Raw genomic sequence first — 15,954 nt, forward strand, 5'->3', positions numbered from 1 at the left:
AATGTAAGTGGCTATTGTTTGGGACGAACAATACAATTAAGGGGCATTGTTACAACAGCGGAGGTCACGTAATGCTAGTAACACGTCATGCACTTCTAGAATGTTCATGAAACCTCAGGAGGTTGCTATATTTCGGTATTCTTGTACATATAAGGCGGTCAGGACGTGACGACAACAATGTGTAATTGAACTGCGGACAGAAAGAGACGTATTGTTGAGCACGTGAGACGTCTGTTGTGAATTATAGCATGACCGTGGAAATTAAGTGTATTGCAAAGTTGTATTTGGAAAGAGTAAACCAGTTTTATTTAAGAAAGGACATGTATCGGTAAAGTTTCTTCGGAAAGAATTTTTACGGAAAATTAACTAATGAACGGAGTTCCCTTGTCTGTGATAAGATTTCTTTGACAGTACTATTTGCCATTGTTTTAATCCAATGTTCAGGTTTTGTTAAGTACTCATCCTTACATTATTGATCAAAGCCTATGTACCATAGACATACCAGAGGAAATTAAATCAAAACATAATACAGTTTAGTGGATCATATTCATACTTTCTTGTTTCTGACATCTCTAGAGGTTCTGACACTCCTCAATAGGAATTAAACATTGTTGGTTCCATTCTGATCTCAGATTCAGTATTCAAGACCTCCTGATTCTGTTGCTTTAGCTGAGCCTACCCCATATCTGGTTCCCTCTCCCCAAATAAGCAGGTAATCCCATTCTTATCCTTTGCTGCTAGGATTATGCAAATATTTGTCTTTTGTTTTCTCTTTCTCAAGTTATTTTTTGATGAATCTTGAGCTACCTTATTGTATAAGCCTCATTTACCTGAATATCTTCTTTCAGCTTGGGGATCTTCTCTCTTTCCTTCTTTCTCTCTCTCTCTCACTTTCCACCTCCTTGTCTTTGTTTCTAACTTACTCAACTTCTTTGTATTTGTCTATGCTTCATATTTACATCATGATGATCATGATCTAAAGCCTATCATGACCCTGCCAGCTTTACTGGAGAAACTTACACATATTATCTTACACCTTACTCTAAATTTTTTTATTTTCTTGTGTTCCAGTTAACTTTGTTTCTAGCATGTACGTTGGGATGCCTTACTTTCTGTCATTTGCTTCCTTTAATCTTCTCTAGGGATCTGTATGTTTCACTCATTCTTCATGAGGAGGTTTTTTATAGGTATTTCTCATATTTTGACATTTTGAAGCAATGCAGCTTATCCACAGTTATTTCTGCTCACTTTGGTTTCTTGGTTTTCACTTGGACCAGGGTGCTCTACCAGGTTTCTATTCCTCTAGAGCCTTGTGACACTGCCTGCTTTCCTGTTCCTAATCCTATTGTAATTATTCAGTGTTTCCCCTCTCCAAGGGCTGGCTATCATGGGTCTTGGAGGTGACTTGTTCCTGGAGCTACCCCTTAGCTCCAGTCTAATGAAGGCATGGCTTTCCCACTTTGTGCACCTGTGGACTCCCTTTGCTGCAGACTAATTAGAATGCTATGGAACATTTCCTTGACCCCACACTTGGTTATTTCTACTATCTTTTGGTCACTCCAATAAAGATGATAGGTTGGTGACCTGCCATAGATCTGTCCCACTTGAATCAGCTTTGTTCATTCCATGCTTCCTGGTGGACAATTTACCCACTCTGAGGTCGATACTCTTCTAGGATTTGAATGACCAGGATTGTTGTCCAAAATGTTTTCTCCACACCTTGAGTTTTCCACTTGCATTTTTGCTTCCTTTGGTTCATCCACAAGAGTCAAATATTCTGTTCACAGCTCTTCCATTCAGGTTGGTTAAAAGTCTCCTGATGGGTCATCAAAATGTTTATGTAATTTCCTGTGGTAGACAGAGTGCAGAAAGCTCATTGTGTTGCTTTGTGCTAAAAAGAAACAAACAAGCTTTGAATTTTCATACTGTGTTAAAAAATTTGAAGTTGAATGTAAATCTGTACACATCTAGCTCATAGTTTCTTTCTCAATAAAAAAATACAGTATGTTTTCAATTGGATCTTGTTGGCATTTACTTGGATATTGCATTATTTGGCCTACTGTTTAATTATTCAAAGGATATTTAACTTCCACTTGCCCCATCCAGTGTGGCACTCATTGTTGTGACCTTCCGTTCCCTTGGGTGTCATCTCATTTAGGGTGGCTGGTTTGGCTCTCATATTCATTCTTGACCCCCACCCAATATTTCATTAACTTGGGGTTCTTTCTCGAGTTATATGCAGGGTGTGCTCAACATGCTTTTTTACTTATTCAAGACATGGAGTATCTGTTACCAAGGCTTTTGTGTCTTCTTATTTTCCAGCACAAAAGGATTTATCTCTTAATGGAGACATTCTCTTCTAAAAGAGAGTGATCAGCCACCTATCTGCCCCTGCTCAGTGCTTGATGTTGAGATGGGGTTTTAAGCAATACTGTTTTGAGTATATATATATATGTGTGTATGTGTGTCTATATATATATATATTTTTTTTTTACACTCAAGGCCATACTTTGTAAGAAATACAATTTAGCATGAAGTGTTATCTTGCCCTCGTACATGTCTAGCACCTGCTGTCCCTATTCATGGTAACCCATTCTACAGTCTGTCACTGTAGGACATTATGCAGATGTGTACCTCTCTGGTATTTTCCCCCATACCAATTCCCCCCCCCCTCTAGTTTTCTAGTGAAGTAAAGGAAGAACCTTTGCTTCCTCAGTTCCAAGCTGCTGGATGGTTGATATGGAGAGTTTCCTTTGGGGTTGGTATAGTCCCACTGGTATGAGATAGGGTGGAGCACCTCTCAAATGGAAGTAGGGCTAAGGTGTTACCTGAAAATGTTGTACAAGCCACCCCAATACACTATGAGCCAAGCCATTGCCAGTAGTTTTACCAGCTAGATGGGTCTTGAATTATCCTCGAGATGCAGATCTGGGATAATTTCTCACTGCACCTGCTTATTCTGCTAAGTACTTCACATAAGTATTTCTCCAATACTGTGTGGCCTAGCATATTTCCTATCCACACTTCACAATAATGTTCAACCAACTGCCTGAGAGACAACAGCCGGTTGAGCAATTTTACATTTTACCAACTTATTCCATACTTTGGCACCATATAGAAGGTTGTTTTGACAGTACCTTTTCTTTTACCATTTTTATTGGGCAAAGAGTATTCCCTGCATGAGAAAGATGTGGTTTCCCACCAAGTGATGTCCCTTGAGGTAAAAAAAATGATAACTTTCATGGCTCCTTTTGTCACCTGTGGTTATTCTCCAGGCTTAATGGAATCTGCTCATGTGTTTTTGTATATTCTGGCCAACACCCATTGTTAATTGTTTCCAGGGTATCTGAGATTATGAATTATTTCAACTTCAAAATGAACAAAATAGAAGAAGAAATATACAGTAACACAATTCAAGCTTTTCTCATGTATTGAGAATCTCTATATCTATCAATTAATTCAGTCAGGGATCTTGCATATTCTGTAATCTCTGCATTTGTCCTAAGCTACCCAAGTATGTCTGCAGTTGAGAAATTATTTGATTGTATAAAAAAAATCCATACAAAATCATGTTCTCTCCATATGTATGGTTTCATTCAGTTAGGGCTCTTACATGTCACATATATCTTTCTGTTTGTCCCAGACAAAAACTACAATCTTTATGTTGGAGTTCCTTGAGTGGTAGTTGTTGTTTAGAAGTGGACAGCAAGTGTCATCTGGTGGTTGATGATAACTCAGTGAGCACTTTTCCCACTTTTACTTGCATACACTTACTTGATGTTTCAGATATCATAAACATAATTGCCATTATCACTAGATGTCTCAGCTCCAACCAGAATGAGAATCATTTATATTTTTATTTATTTGTTTTGCTGTTCCCATTTCACTGTCCCCACATTGTAGAGCCCATCCTTGGGGATTGCTTGGATCTTTCTTTGCCTGTCTCTGAGCACCTATTAATGTGACTGATTCAGTGACTCACTGGCAATTTTTGATATGGGTGAAGAGGGACTACTGCCTCTGTAGTGTGTTCTTTCATAACACGTGTCTGGAGACGGACATAGCGTTCTTCCTGCCTGTTTATCCAATCATCTGTATCCCATTGTTAGCTCCATAGTTTCAATGCACTATTACCATTCACAAAACCTAAGTTAAAGGGCATCATGGGTGAGGAGGTACCCTGCTGAGAAGAATGCTTTCTTTCTGAGTGTCCTTTAAGTCCAGTCTTTTTCATTAGGGTGGTCCACTCCATTCATTTTCCTTCAAATCCAGTTTTGCAAATTATTTTCTGGTTCTGGATTTGACTCTGACTCTGCTTGTTTACATATTTCTTGTTGTCTAGATTATTATCCTTCTGCCCTGTAGCTTGTAGTTTTATATTTTTCTGTTTCTTTTCATGTTCATTTGCTCCCATCTTAAAGGGCATCATGGGTGAGGAGGTACCTTGCTGAGAAGAATGCTTTCTTTCTGAGTGTCCTTTAAGTCCAGTCTTTTTCATTAGGGTGGTTCACTCCATTCATTTTCCTTCAAATCCAGTTTTGCAAATTATTTTCTGGTTCTGGATTTGACTCTGACTCTGCTTGTTTACATATTTCTTGTTGTCTAGATTATTATCCTTCTGCCCTGTAGCTTGTAGTTTTATATTTTTCTGTTTCTTTTCATGTTCATTTGCTCCCATCTTCTTTACAATGAGGGTATTTTGGCTTTCAGTTTTTCAGAGGAAAGTCTACCTGATTTGAATTAAAATAAATATCAAACAGATACTTCGTAAATACCTTTCTTCCTACCTCCCCATAATGAAAACTTCATTATAACTGCAGCTTTTAATAAAATCTAAATTATAGCAGAAAAGTGGAGTTTATGTAAGATCCAATAACACTTCTGCAATAAACCATGTGAAGATTGGAAAGTTATGGGTAAGTGACACATGCTCTGCAATATGTGTTGGAAATTTCTGGTCTCATGTTTCATTGACATCATTAATTCAAAATCAACAAAGAAAGGCTTTCAGTATTTCAGAGGTAAGTACTTGTTTGAAATTTATTTTATTCTAAAAATGTAAACATTGATAACCTTACACATTACAATTCTAAGTTTATTTCTAAAATACAAAAGACTTTGCATGGTGGCATGTTTTTTTTTAGCTTATGCTACCACCCATAACTTATTGTTTTTCCTGTAGTTGCATTTCCTATTACTTAAGACATTATTCATGCTCTAAAGCTTTTTCCAGGGTCATGTAAGATTTATATTCACCATAGACATTGTTGCAGTCATACCCCATAATGATAGCTTAATATCTTTGAAATGTTTTCTAAATTTGATGGACAGAGGTTAAGCTTTCAACAAATACAATAAATCCATTAGCAAAGTTTGTTTTGTACTTATATGCTTTTCATTTTGATGTTTTTTCTTTCTTTGAGCAGTCTAGAAGAACTAAAGTAAGAGTGATGGAAAAATACATCTGTTTTTTGTAGGTTTGGTAAAAATGTGGCATGAAAAGGTCCATTTCAGACAATGGTAACAATCATATCATTTCATCACAATTCCACGAACTCCCAGTATTTTTATTTTACAGTTCTACACATCTTCTTTACACTGAAAACACAAAGAACTATATATTTGCAATGATGAAAAAATACCCAGAAATTATAATGCTTTAGTGTTATTTGTTTTGTTTTTGTCTTTCTTTTTAACTTTATAAATTAAGTTCCACTGCATGTTCTGATAGTTTTATACTGGTGTACAATTTATCAAAATATAATTTATATTTTAACCATTTAGGCTAAACTAATGGAAGAGTTGACAACTATTTCTAATTGTCAAAAGCAAGATGATGCAGCTAGCAACCAATTCAACTCTTTGTATGATGAGAAAGACAAAATTATTTCAGCACTAAGACAAGAGCTTGAAAAGCAGGTAAATTTATAAGGAAAATTTTTTTAATTTCTATTATTGAAGAGAAATGGTGTAAAAAAAAGCTCAAAATACATAAACTTGGTCAATATTATGTGTTTTTCTATTTTAAGTTTTTAAAACATCCCCATTTAGCTATTTTAATTAAATGATTAAAAGTTTAACACTTTGTTAACTTTTTGCAAGTTATTTAAAACATTTATTGACGTTACATGTACTTTATATAAAATTTAGAATCACAAAGGCATCTGTTTCATTATATATGTATATATATAGACACATATGGTTGCATTGGTTTTGGCTCACACACCTACTTAACAAGTTTTTACAACACAGAAGTTTGCCCAACTGGCTCAGTATTTTTGTAGTAAAAACAAAAGTAATATAAAATGTACATATAAATATGTCATCATATCATGGCCATGACTGTAGTTTTGACCCGTCTCGAATCTCATCAGCTGGGCATGCTCTGATGGGTGTTATTGCTGATTTTAAAAAAATACTTATTGGTAAGATAAAATGAAATTGAGGCTATTAGAAAACATAGTCACAAACATTCTAAACCATGGGTGAATATGCCAAAATATAATAATCATAACCAGTAGTTTAATACATTTTTATGTCAAATATTAGAATTAAGAAACAACACATTAAGTATTTAACTGAAAAGAATAATTAGCTGTGGTACTGAAAATGAGTATTTAAGTTTTAATCTAATTTTTTTAGAAATGTTAGATTATCTTAAACTGTAGACAAGTACAAGTAACATAAAATTTACATAATAATAATAATAGTAGCAAAGTTACTTTGTATAAGTTGTGATTCATTCAAACTTTTTAGTGTTATTAGCTAATAGTACAAATTTGGTGATGGCTTGAAAATAATGTAACAGTGGGTTTACGATTACTGACCAGGTGATTGTCATGCTTCATCATGTAGAACATATATATATATATATATATATATATATATATTTATATATACATATATACACAGTGTTTTCTCATTAATAGTTAAGATTTATGATTTGTATTTTAGTCTGTTATATCATTGGAAGTTTCTAACATACCAAGAAAGGAATAGTTTTAATATTGGGTTAGGATATACAGTCCTCAAGACAAATGATAGACAGTGCTTTCTAAGGCACAGGATAGACAAGACACTGGTGCTATAATAATTTTAGATAAAGTAATTTTCAGCATAATACCAGAAATACAAAAGAGAACTTGTATAATAGTTGAGGAGAGACAGATGGTGAAATTTATTAGCTAATATATGCTAAATATAGCTATTGGTTCTAAATTGTTTACTAAATTAAAAAAAAAATGATGTAAGGTTAATATAGAGTGCAATGTTTTCTTTGGTATCAAGGTTTTGATTAGTGATAATAACTAAATATGAATTTTAAAAAGCTGAATATCCGGCTAAATACTTTATGAAAATTTTAGACTTACGTCTTATTATTGTTAACAAATCAAATTATCATGTTTTCTTAAATATTAATTGTTTTCCATAAGATTGGTGAGAAGCATAAAGACATCTTAATCTCTTTATGTGCCTCCCCCACCCTGAATTTGGTTTTGATACCCATGGTGGGCAGAGCATAGATAGCCCATTGTTTAGCTTTGTGCTTAACAACAAACAAACTTATTTATTTTTTTTAGTAATATATAAATCAAGAAGTAGCACATTTTATAATTAGCAAATGCTAAACATAAATTAAAATTTTCCATTATGAAATGGTCTAATATAATACAAGATTTATTTTATTATTAGCAGTGATGTGATAAAGATGATTTTCGTTAAGTTAATGCATAATCTTTTAAAGTATTTACTATAATGTCAATAATTTTTTTCGTATTTAAACCCTGTGTGATCAAAACTGATTTCTGTACATTGCACAAGGATAGATTTTGAGTTGTTTTAATTTCTACTTTCAGAAAAACCTGAGAACTCAAGAGGCTCAGAAAGTAGAAGCCAAGGCTTCTATACTTAAAACCTGGGTAACAAACAAGCTTAAAGAGGTAACTCAATACATTCATTTTTATCAAATCTTTCTCAAAAGTTGGATGTGTATTACAAATAGGAATATGTTTTTAATATTTTGAAAAATAAAATTTTAGCATTTTGAATATCCTAATGTAGCTGTGAAACATAAGGTAAATCTACATTTTTATTCCTTAAGTTATGCCACATTTTGAAATGTGAATGATTGTGTGATTAATTCCTAACAATTTAGTGTAGAATATCCTGCTTGTGAAATACAATTTGGCATCAACATTATTCATGCCTGTGCTCCCGTCATTTCAAAAGTGAATGTTGAGCTTTCCCTGCATGTGCAGGTTTTCAAATGGGAGACAGATGAATGCTTGGACAGACAACAAGGTTAGCAATATATATAAGATATTAACTTTTCAGGAAAATATTTTACCTTTGAAAGCTTTATTGAAATGTTTTTGAATTTATGTAGTATTTTATTGGTTAAGATATATTTCATTATCTTACTTTTGAAACTCACAATGCTTTATAAGTACATAATCATGTAGCTTACCAATTATAAATATTATGCTTAAGAAATCCACTGCTTTTTTGCAATTCTCAGTATACATTCTTTGGGTTTTATTGATGTATACTGTAGCAATGTTGAGTAACATTTATTGTAGTTTGCCAAGCATATTTGTTTATCTTCATTGTAGTGTACTCTTAGAAACACTTGTGACCCCAAAAATGTTCATGTAAATTAGATATGAGTGAAAAACCAGTTTGTGTGCAAATTAGAGCAGTTTTTCCAGTATTTACTAAAGTTATATAAAACCTACGGTCCTTACATGTGTTTCTTGGCCACTTGTGAACATTTATGTTGTTTGTGGAATAGTTAAGCTTTCTTTTGAAAATACTGGCAGTATTGTGATGTTAACAGGCACGGCCTGATGGCATGTGATTACTGTATAATGGACTAAAGTTTAGAGGATTTTGATATTAAGCTTGTGGAGTGTCAGATGAGCTAAGAGTGCACAGTCTGAGTGAACATTCTACTGTAACCTGTGCTTGGCATGGCAGGTTTAGGTAGATGAAAATATTTTGAAAATATGTTGTACAGGAGTTATCATTTAAAAAAGATGTGTGATCTGATTTCCTGGAAGTAGAGAATATACTCCTGTTATTACAGTTAAACATGTTATTTGTCTCAGCGTAGATCTAAGAGTATGCTATCATTTCATCTCAGTTATATCAGTATATGTCCCCCACACACACCTCACCCTATCAGATTATTGATGATTTTTGTATACATGTCTTTTGTATATTAATAACAACCACACAGATTTTCAACTTCCTTAATCGTCATTAAACAATTTGGTTGTTTAAAGGGGTGCCTATAGAAAGTGACTGAACAATTAAGAGATGTTTCATTGCCCCTGTTCTCCAGCACTTGAAACTTGCTTATGTAACAAATACCAACCTAAAAAGAATACATGACTTACAAGGGAGCATCTCATAACATTTCCAATAATACCTGAAATGAAGAACACTTTGCTCAACCTTGCCCCCCTTTAAAGTAAAAGGTGAGGGTACTCCACATATATATATACTGACATTTAAAGTCCAACAAATAAAGAAATATTCATTACATAATCTTCATATTTTGTAATATGTGCATCCATAACACAGCCAGAAACACAACAAAAAGCACTGGGAATTACTTTATAAATCTGTATAAAATTCATTATTCAATATTTCTCAAAGAATTCTCTTAGGGCAGTCAAATTTATAGGAGTAGTTAGTTATTAGACTTTCTGTAAAATATTTTAGATTCAGGAAGATTACTTACCTCTCTTCACCACTAAGAACTATTAACTTACACTAAACTGCTGTGAATTTTTGCTGCACATGCCCTGAACAAACTTCCACCCCTACATATGTTTATGTGTATTGTGCCTTAGTATAATACTGTAACCCTTTATCAATAAGAGGGCAATACAACTTCCATGCATAGTACCCCCCCCAAAAAAAAAAAATCCCTGAGGCCCAGTCATTCCACTTCAGGCAATCCCTCAAACTATGTCAACAGCAACCAGAGGCACAGTATCTTTTCATGTTTGCTACACTCATTACTCAGGTATGTGACTTTTTACACTGCAATATTGGTTAGTGTCTTTCATATCCTCTTTGTCTTTGTGACTTCTTTGCTATGGCCTAAGGTCATAACCCTTTTTTTTATGTTTTGAACCCCCAATCTTTTGTGTTACTCCTATCTGCTATCTGTTTGAATCACTCTTCTTTCTCCTTCTTTGTCTTCTTCTTTCCTGCAATCTGCATGTTTTCACCTCTTCACTGTAGTTCTTTATCTTGACCCTGATTATTTTGATGAGGTCACTTATTCTTTTTTGTTTGCCCCTTTAGCTTCTGTTTCTTTCTCTACTGTTGCTATATTCTTTTGGTTTCTCTGTTCTTGGAGTCTCCTTGGTCTGGATGTTTTTCTTATTTGTGTCTGCCTCCCTTTCTCCTTGACCCAAGTCTTGCCACTTTTCACACTGCACCAATCTTTGGGGATGTTTTTGATTCCTTGGCTTCATGGGTTAGGGCTGCTTTCCAACAATCTTCTTTCAATTCCCTGATTTTTCAAATTACTAGACCATTGATACTTATGTTGGATACCCATCCTCATGAGTCCCATGGGGCTACCCTTCTCCTGTTCTTCATATTATCACTTCTACTCCACATTCTCCCTTCCAACTGGGTGGGCCATCAAGACACTTGGCAGTAATTCCTCCCTGGAACTGATTTTTGCTGTGGAATATTTTGTGCCTGCTTCTTCCCTTTGCATACCTATAGTCTCCCTTTCACTGCAACCTTTGTGTGAGTTTTTTCTTCAGATCTGTTTCTGCTTTTTGTACTCCACCTTTTCTTTCTCCTCATTATCTCACTTCTCTTCTTCCCTCAGATCCTCTGTATCTTTGAAGTCTTCCTGGGAACTTTCTTGAGTCTCATATGGGGCGGGCTCAACCATCTTCCTTGCATCTTTCATGCCTTGGAGATCTTTGTATTGAAAACTCTTCACTCTCCTTCTCTTCCTGCATGAGAGGTTCTCTCTACACATGCATACTGTTCAGTGGATTCTGTAGTACATGTCCTATGATCCTTTATTTGCCTTTGTGCCTTTCCATTCATATTTTTCTCCTTATCTGTTGGCCTGGCATAGCCAGGTATTTAGGGTGCTTGAGTTGCAATCTGTAGATTGCAGGTTCTAATCCCCATCCCACCAAACACACTTGCCCTTTCAGTCATGGAATGTTATAATGTGATGGTCAATTCCACTATTCATTGGTAAAAGAGTAGCCGAAGAGTTGGCAGTGGGTGGTGATAACTAGCTGTCTTCCTTCTATTCTTTCACTACTAAATTAGGGATGGCTAGCACAGATAGTCCTTGCATAGCTTTGTGCAAAATTCAAACCAAACAAAAACAAATCATATCTGTTATGGTGGCTCGATTGCTCCAAATGACCTAGGATATTCTGCCCCACCTTTCCACCTGACTTGCATTTTTACACTGATGCCTTCTTTTCCAATTGGGGGCAGCTCTCAGCATCTCCACTCTCTCCAAGGTCTGGTGTCCGATAGAGAAATCTCTGCTTATAGACATTCTAGAGTTGTCTGCAGTATTTTCGGGATTTCCAAAATCTTCATTTACAGTTATCAGTTCATCTGATGATAATACACTGTGACACTTCTATAGTCATTTTTTACATTATCTGCCAGGGAGATACCCACTTTCAGGACCTATGCTTTACTTGTTTTTTTGCTGCACCCTGTTCATTTCATCTATTGCCAGTTACTGAGTGGGGTTATCCACACCTTTTGCCTCTTGCTTAGCACTATTCCCTTTCTTTTGGTTGTTTTCTCCTACTCACTTGTGGTCATTTTTGTTTGGACATTCATACTTTTGCCTCTTTCCATCCTGTATATCATAAAGACCTGTTGATTTTTTTCATGACCACTCCTTTCTTCCAAAGACTTGAACTGTCTTGTTTTCTCCCATCTTTCTTCCTTCTGTTTCCTCACTAAGTGATCATTCCATTCCCAATCATCTTTTATGTCCATTTATGACTGTCTGTTGCTTTCCTGCTTGGAATATCCCTTTTAATGGACACCACCGCTGCTTGTTTTCTTCATTTCATACCTCCTCCTTTAGGGACTTATCTTCTTCCACTCTAACCATTCATCTTCCATTGCTTACACCACTGGGTGGTTTCATTGAGCCTATGGTTTTTGCCTTCCTCTCTCAAGTCACAATTCTTCAGTCTACCTAGTGGATCTAGTGTGGTGAGTTTTGCCTGTTAATTTCTTTTCCTACTCCTTCACTGACCTAGTTTGATCTTTGTATCTTTCACACATTTCATGGCATCACCATGTGTGTACCATTCTTTCTATACATATTCAACAAGAAAAAGGAGACAAAACACACACACACACACACACAAATGCCACATGGAACTAAACACTACAATCATTATATTTGATGTCATTGGATTCTGCAGAGTGATCAATATTAACTCACAGGGAATATTTACCTGAAATCTGAATTGAGTGGGAGAGTATGGAGTGTGTTCCACCCAATCCTCTTGCTCAGTTCCCACTACTGAGATGGAGTTTTCTGCAAGGCTGTTTCAGAACTGTATCTATATAATTGATATGGCTGGTTCTGCACCTTTTACAAAAAAAACAAAAACTGACAGCACCAGGTGTACTCCTGCTCTTACACCTGGCTTGTGCTTGCTATCTTTAGTTGTAGTAACCCATTGCACTGTCTCTAAATGGGAACCTAATTCCAGATGATTTTGCTTGATGACGGTGGCCAACCCATGCTCTCTGGTGTTGTCCTCTACATGTTCTCCTCTCCATTATTCTAGTGGATCATGGGAAAACTGTTACTTCTGCAGTCTAAAGCAACTGGAGATGTTGATATGAGGAGTTTCTTCTGTGAATGATGCCTTCTTCCCAGTAAGAAACCAGTTAGACCCACCTGTTATTTAAAATGTAGAGCTGGAGTGTTACCTGGAGTGTAGTACAGGATACCCCTTTACAGTACCTCCCAAGCAGTTCCCAGTGGATACGTCCAATTGGATGGGACTTAGATTTGCTTTGGGACACAGGTGAAGGATCCTCCTCCCTCCATCTGTCATTATAGTATCTATCTCATGTATGTATTTAACCAAGACAGAACAGCCTAAAGCCCTAGCTACACTTCACATTCTAATGTTCTGCCCACCTTGCTGACATGTTACCACTGCCACTGGATTTTCGTTTTATCCTATACTCTACTATCTAAAAACTTAAAAAGAAAAAAAAACCTATTGGGCAAAGAGTATTATCTGCTTAAAAAGGATGCTGTCTCTCACTGGGTGTTGCTCCACTAGGCAAACCCCAGTCTTGTGGAAGTCACACCCCTTTCTGTCACTATTTCAGAAAGGAACTAATTTATGTAATTAGTCAACACCTGCCCTTTCACCATCTTTAATGTGGAATTCTAACTCTTAGTGGTGCTGAGAGGTAAGTAACAGTTCTGAAGTTAACATTTGCTATATCTGAAAATGTATTTCATTTAGATACTTACCTCTCTGCACCACCTACCATCCTTCTTCCCCACTTCTGGCACATTTTGTTCACCTTGGCAAGAATGAGCCTATAATTATGTGCTAGTTCTTATGGGGATTACTGAGTATGGAGGTTGTGTCATCCTCTTATTGGTGGAGGACTACAACATTGTGATGATTACATCATAGACTGGCACAATACATATATGTATATATGCCTAAGGATGGGAGATAGTTCGAGGCTTGTGTCATGTGCAGGAAATTCCATGGCAATTGTCTGTGAGGTTATAGATTTTGTGGTGCAGGGAGTTAAGTATCTGTCTGAAATATTTTTTTCAGGTAAGGAAAATGTTAACTTCATGCACTCTGATATTTTTTTTGTAGGAAATTTTTCTAAATTGCTAGTTCTGGACAGTGAGAGCCTGAACTTTTGTGGAAATGTTTTTTTTTATAATATGTTATAAAACTTACCTTGGTTTAAATCAAATCAAATTGCCTGAATAATGTTTGAATGACTTATAAACTTCCTGTATTGTAAATTTTATGTTGACTTCATGACTAATAACTAATGGTGCTTGGATTTTGTAAGAACATTTTCATGCAGGTACCAAGCTTCATCTTTTTTTGTGCCAAGAAAAACGTACATAAGTCATGATGTTCACCTGAAATTTAGAGAATAATGCCCAAGTGATGGGTGTTATGGTTCTTTAACACTTTATTGTTTCATAGACTAAACAATGTAGAGAAAACAAAAAATACTGAGCACAAGGATATACAAGATTGTAAAAGCTCAGCAGATGCTAAGATTAACATTATCTGGAATAATCTATAGTGTTGTTGAAAGAGACCTTGAAAGAAATGAAGAAAAGGTTTGATCACATACAGAATTCCATTGAAGCTACTGTTATCAGGCTGATAGCTGTTCAGAAAGTACTGATATCAGTATTGCCATCACTCAAAACAAAATGAAAAATTTAAGAATTGAAATAGTAGATGAAAGGGTTGTCTCATTGCAAAGAAATATGGGTTCAAAAATTAGCATTACCAACAGATAGAAGTTGACACTTGCAGGATCATGTTGAGATGTTTTACAAAGAGACCACTGTCTATCTGTCAGTTTGTGTACAGGAATACCAGTCAAGGGGTACACAAAGCCTTTTAATCATCTCTTTACTGTAACACTCTACATGATGCAATCCCAGTTGGAGTTAAAGTATTTGGAAATTAATTTTTACCACTGTATAGAGAAGCTAACAGACTATGGTGGCAAATTACTAAGGGAACTATATAAAACCCAGTTTGACAAAATTTCTTGATAAGTAAATAAAATAACAAACAGAGAATTATATATTTTGCTGCCTACTTGAAAAGGCAGAATTGTTTTCAAAAAGTTTACGTATCAAAACCAAAAAAAACTGTATCAAATTTAGATATTGATGGACTAACTATGCTAACAAAACAAAAGTTTTAATATTTGTAATTCTGAAGATACCCAATAAGTGTTAGAAGTTAAGAAGTATAACAGATAAAAATTGGATATTAAAGAAATTAAAACATATATATACCTAGAGTATTAAAGATAAGTGACTGTGTTTGAAAAGGTAAAAATATATAAAATGTGAAACTTAAATGTTTGTTAATAAGGACTTGTATTGCTTGTCTGTTTTAACCTTAAGTTTATAACACCATATCCTATTCAGAAGTTAATATGATAGAAATTGGACTTTTGCATTGTTGTTAAGTTTTTGAATCTAATCACTATATAAAGTCTACATAAACATGGATAAAAATTAAAAACAAAATGATATAAAGAAAACGTGTTCTATAATTCTGCCTAACTTGCTACTTTCTGTATGTTAAAATACTCTTATTTAAGACCAAAAGCATTTTTCATAAAAATACAAAAGAGAACTTAAGAACATTTGTCAATAACTTTCTAAGGGGAAAAATGTGGATAATACTGCAAAACTTTAAATGGAATTTAAAGTAAAAAATGTTAACTAAAGTGACTTGGGAAGCTCAAACCCATCAGTTAAAGCAGAGCTCTAAACCACTATTCATAGTTTTCTCACTGGTTACCAGTTTTTAATTGTACCAATGAATTGTAACTTTAATAGTTCTAACTGTGACTAACAATATTAGTCTTCATGCTATTTTATGATCACAAGCCATCTTAAATGAGATATGTGATACATGCATGAAGTAAATAAACTAATAAGCATATGGATGCACCCATAGGCCAGAGTTTTAAAATATTCACTCAGAAATGTTCCAATCAGTTTCTACTTGAGTCATCACCTAAATCAACTAGTTAGCCCTACTCATATTTTGTCAGATATGTAATTGATTTAGAAGTAAGCACTAGACCATCATTCATAATATAACATAATGTTTTTGGACAGTATGGGACCTATTGGTCCATCTCGGCTGTTCCATCCTCTAAACT

The 15,954-nt window shown here is 35.0% G+C and overlaps 1 protein-coding gene across 7 annotated transcripts in view; it reads left to right on the forward strand.

Moving 5' to 3' along the window:
* Positions 1–15,954, forward strand: part of LOC106463828 (pleckstrin homology domain-containing family H member 1-like) — a 151,051-nt gene that overhangs the window by 25,190 nt on the left and 109,907 nt on the right. For all 7 annotated transcript variants that reach the window (XR_002611576.1, XR_002611574.1, XR_002611575.1 and 4 more), the window contains exons 4-5: positions 5,785–5,919; positions 7,857–7,940. Coding sequence is in view for 4 of the 7 variants with exons in the window: in XM_013923904.2 (XP_013779358.1) it covers positions 5,785–5,919; positions 7,857–7,940 (219 nt within the window). In the remaining 3 variants the exon portion in view is untranslated. The remainder of the gene's footprint in view (positions 1–5,784; positions 5,920–7,856; positions 7,941–15,954) is intronic.

This window comes from Limulus polyphemus, unplaced genomic scaffold (assembly GCF_000517525.1).
Source record: "Limulus polyphemus unplaced genomic scaffold, Limulus_polyphemus-2.1.2 Scaffold1494, whole genome shotgun sequence".
NCBI lineage: Eukaryota > Metazoa > Arthropoda > Merostomata > Xiphosura > Limulidae > Limulus > Limulus polyphemus.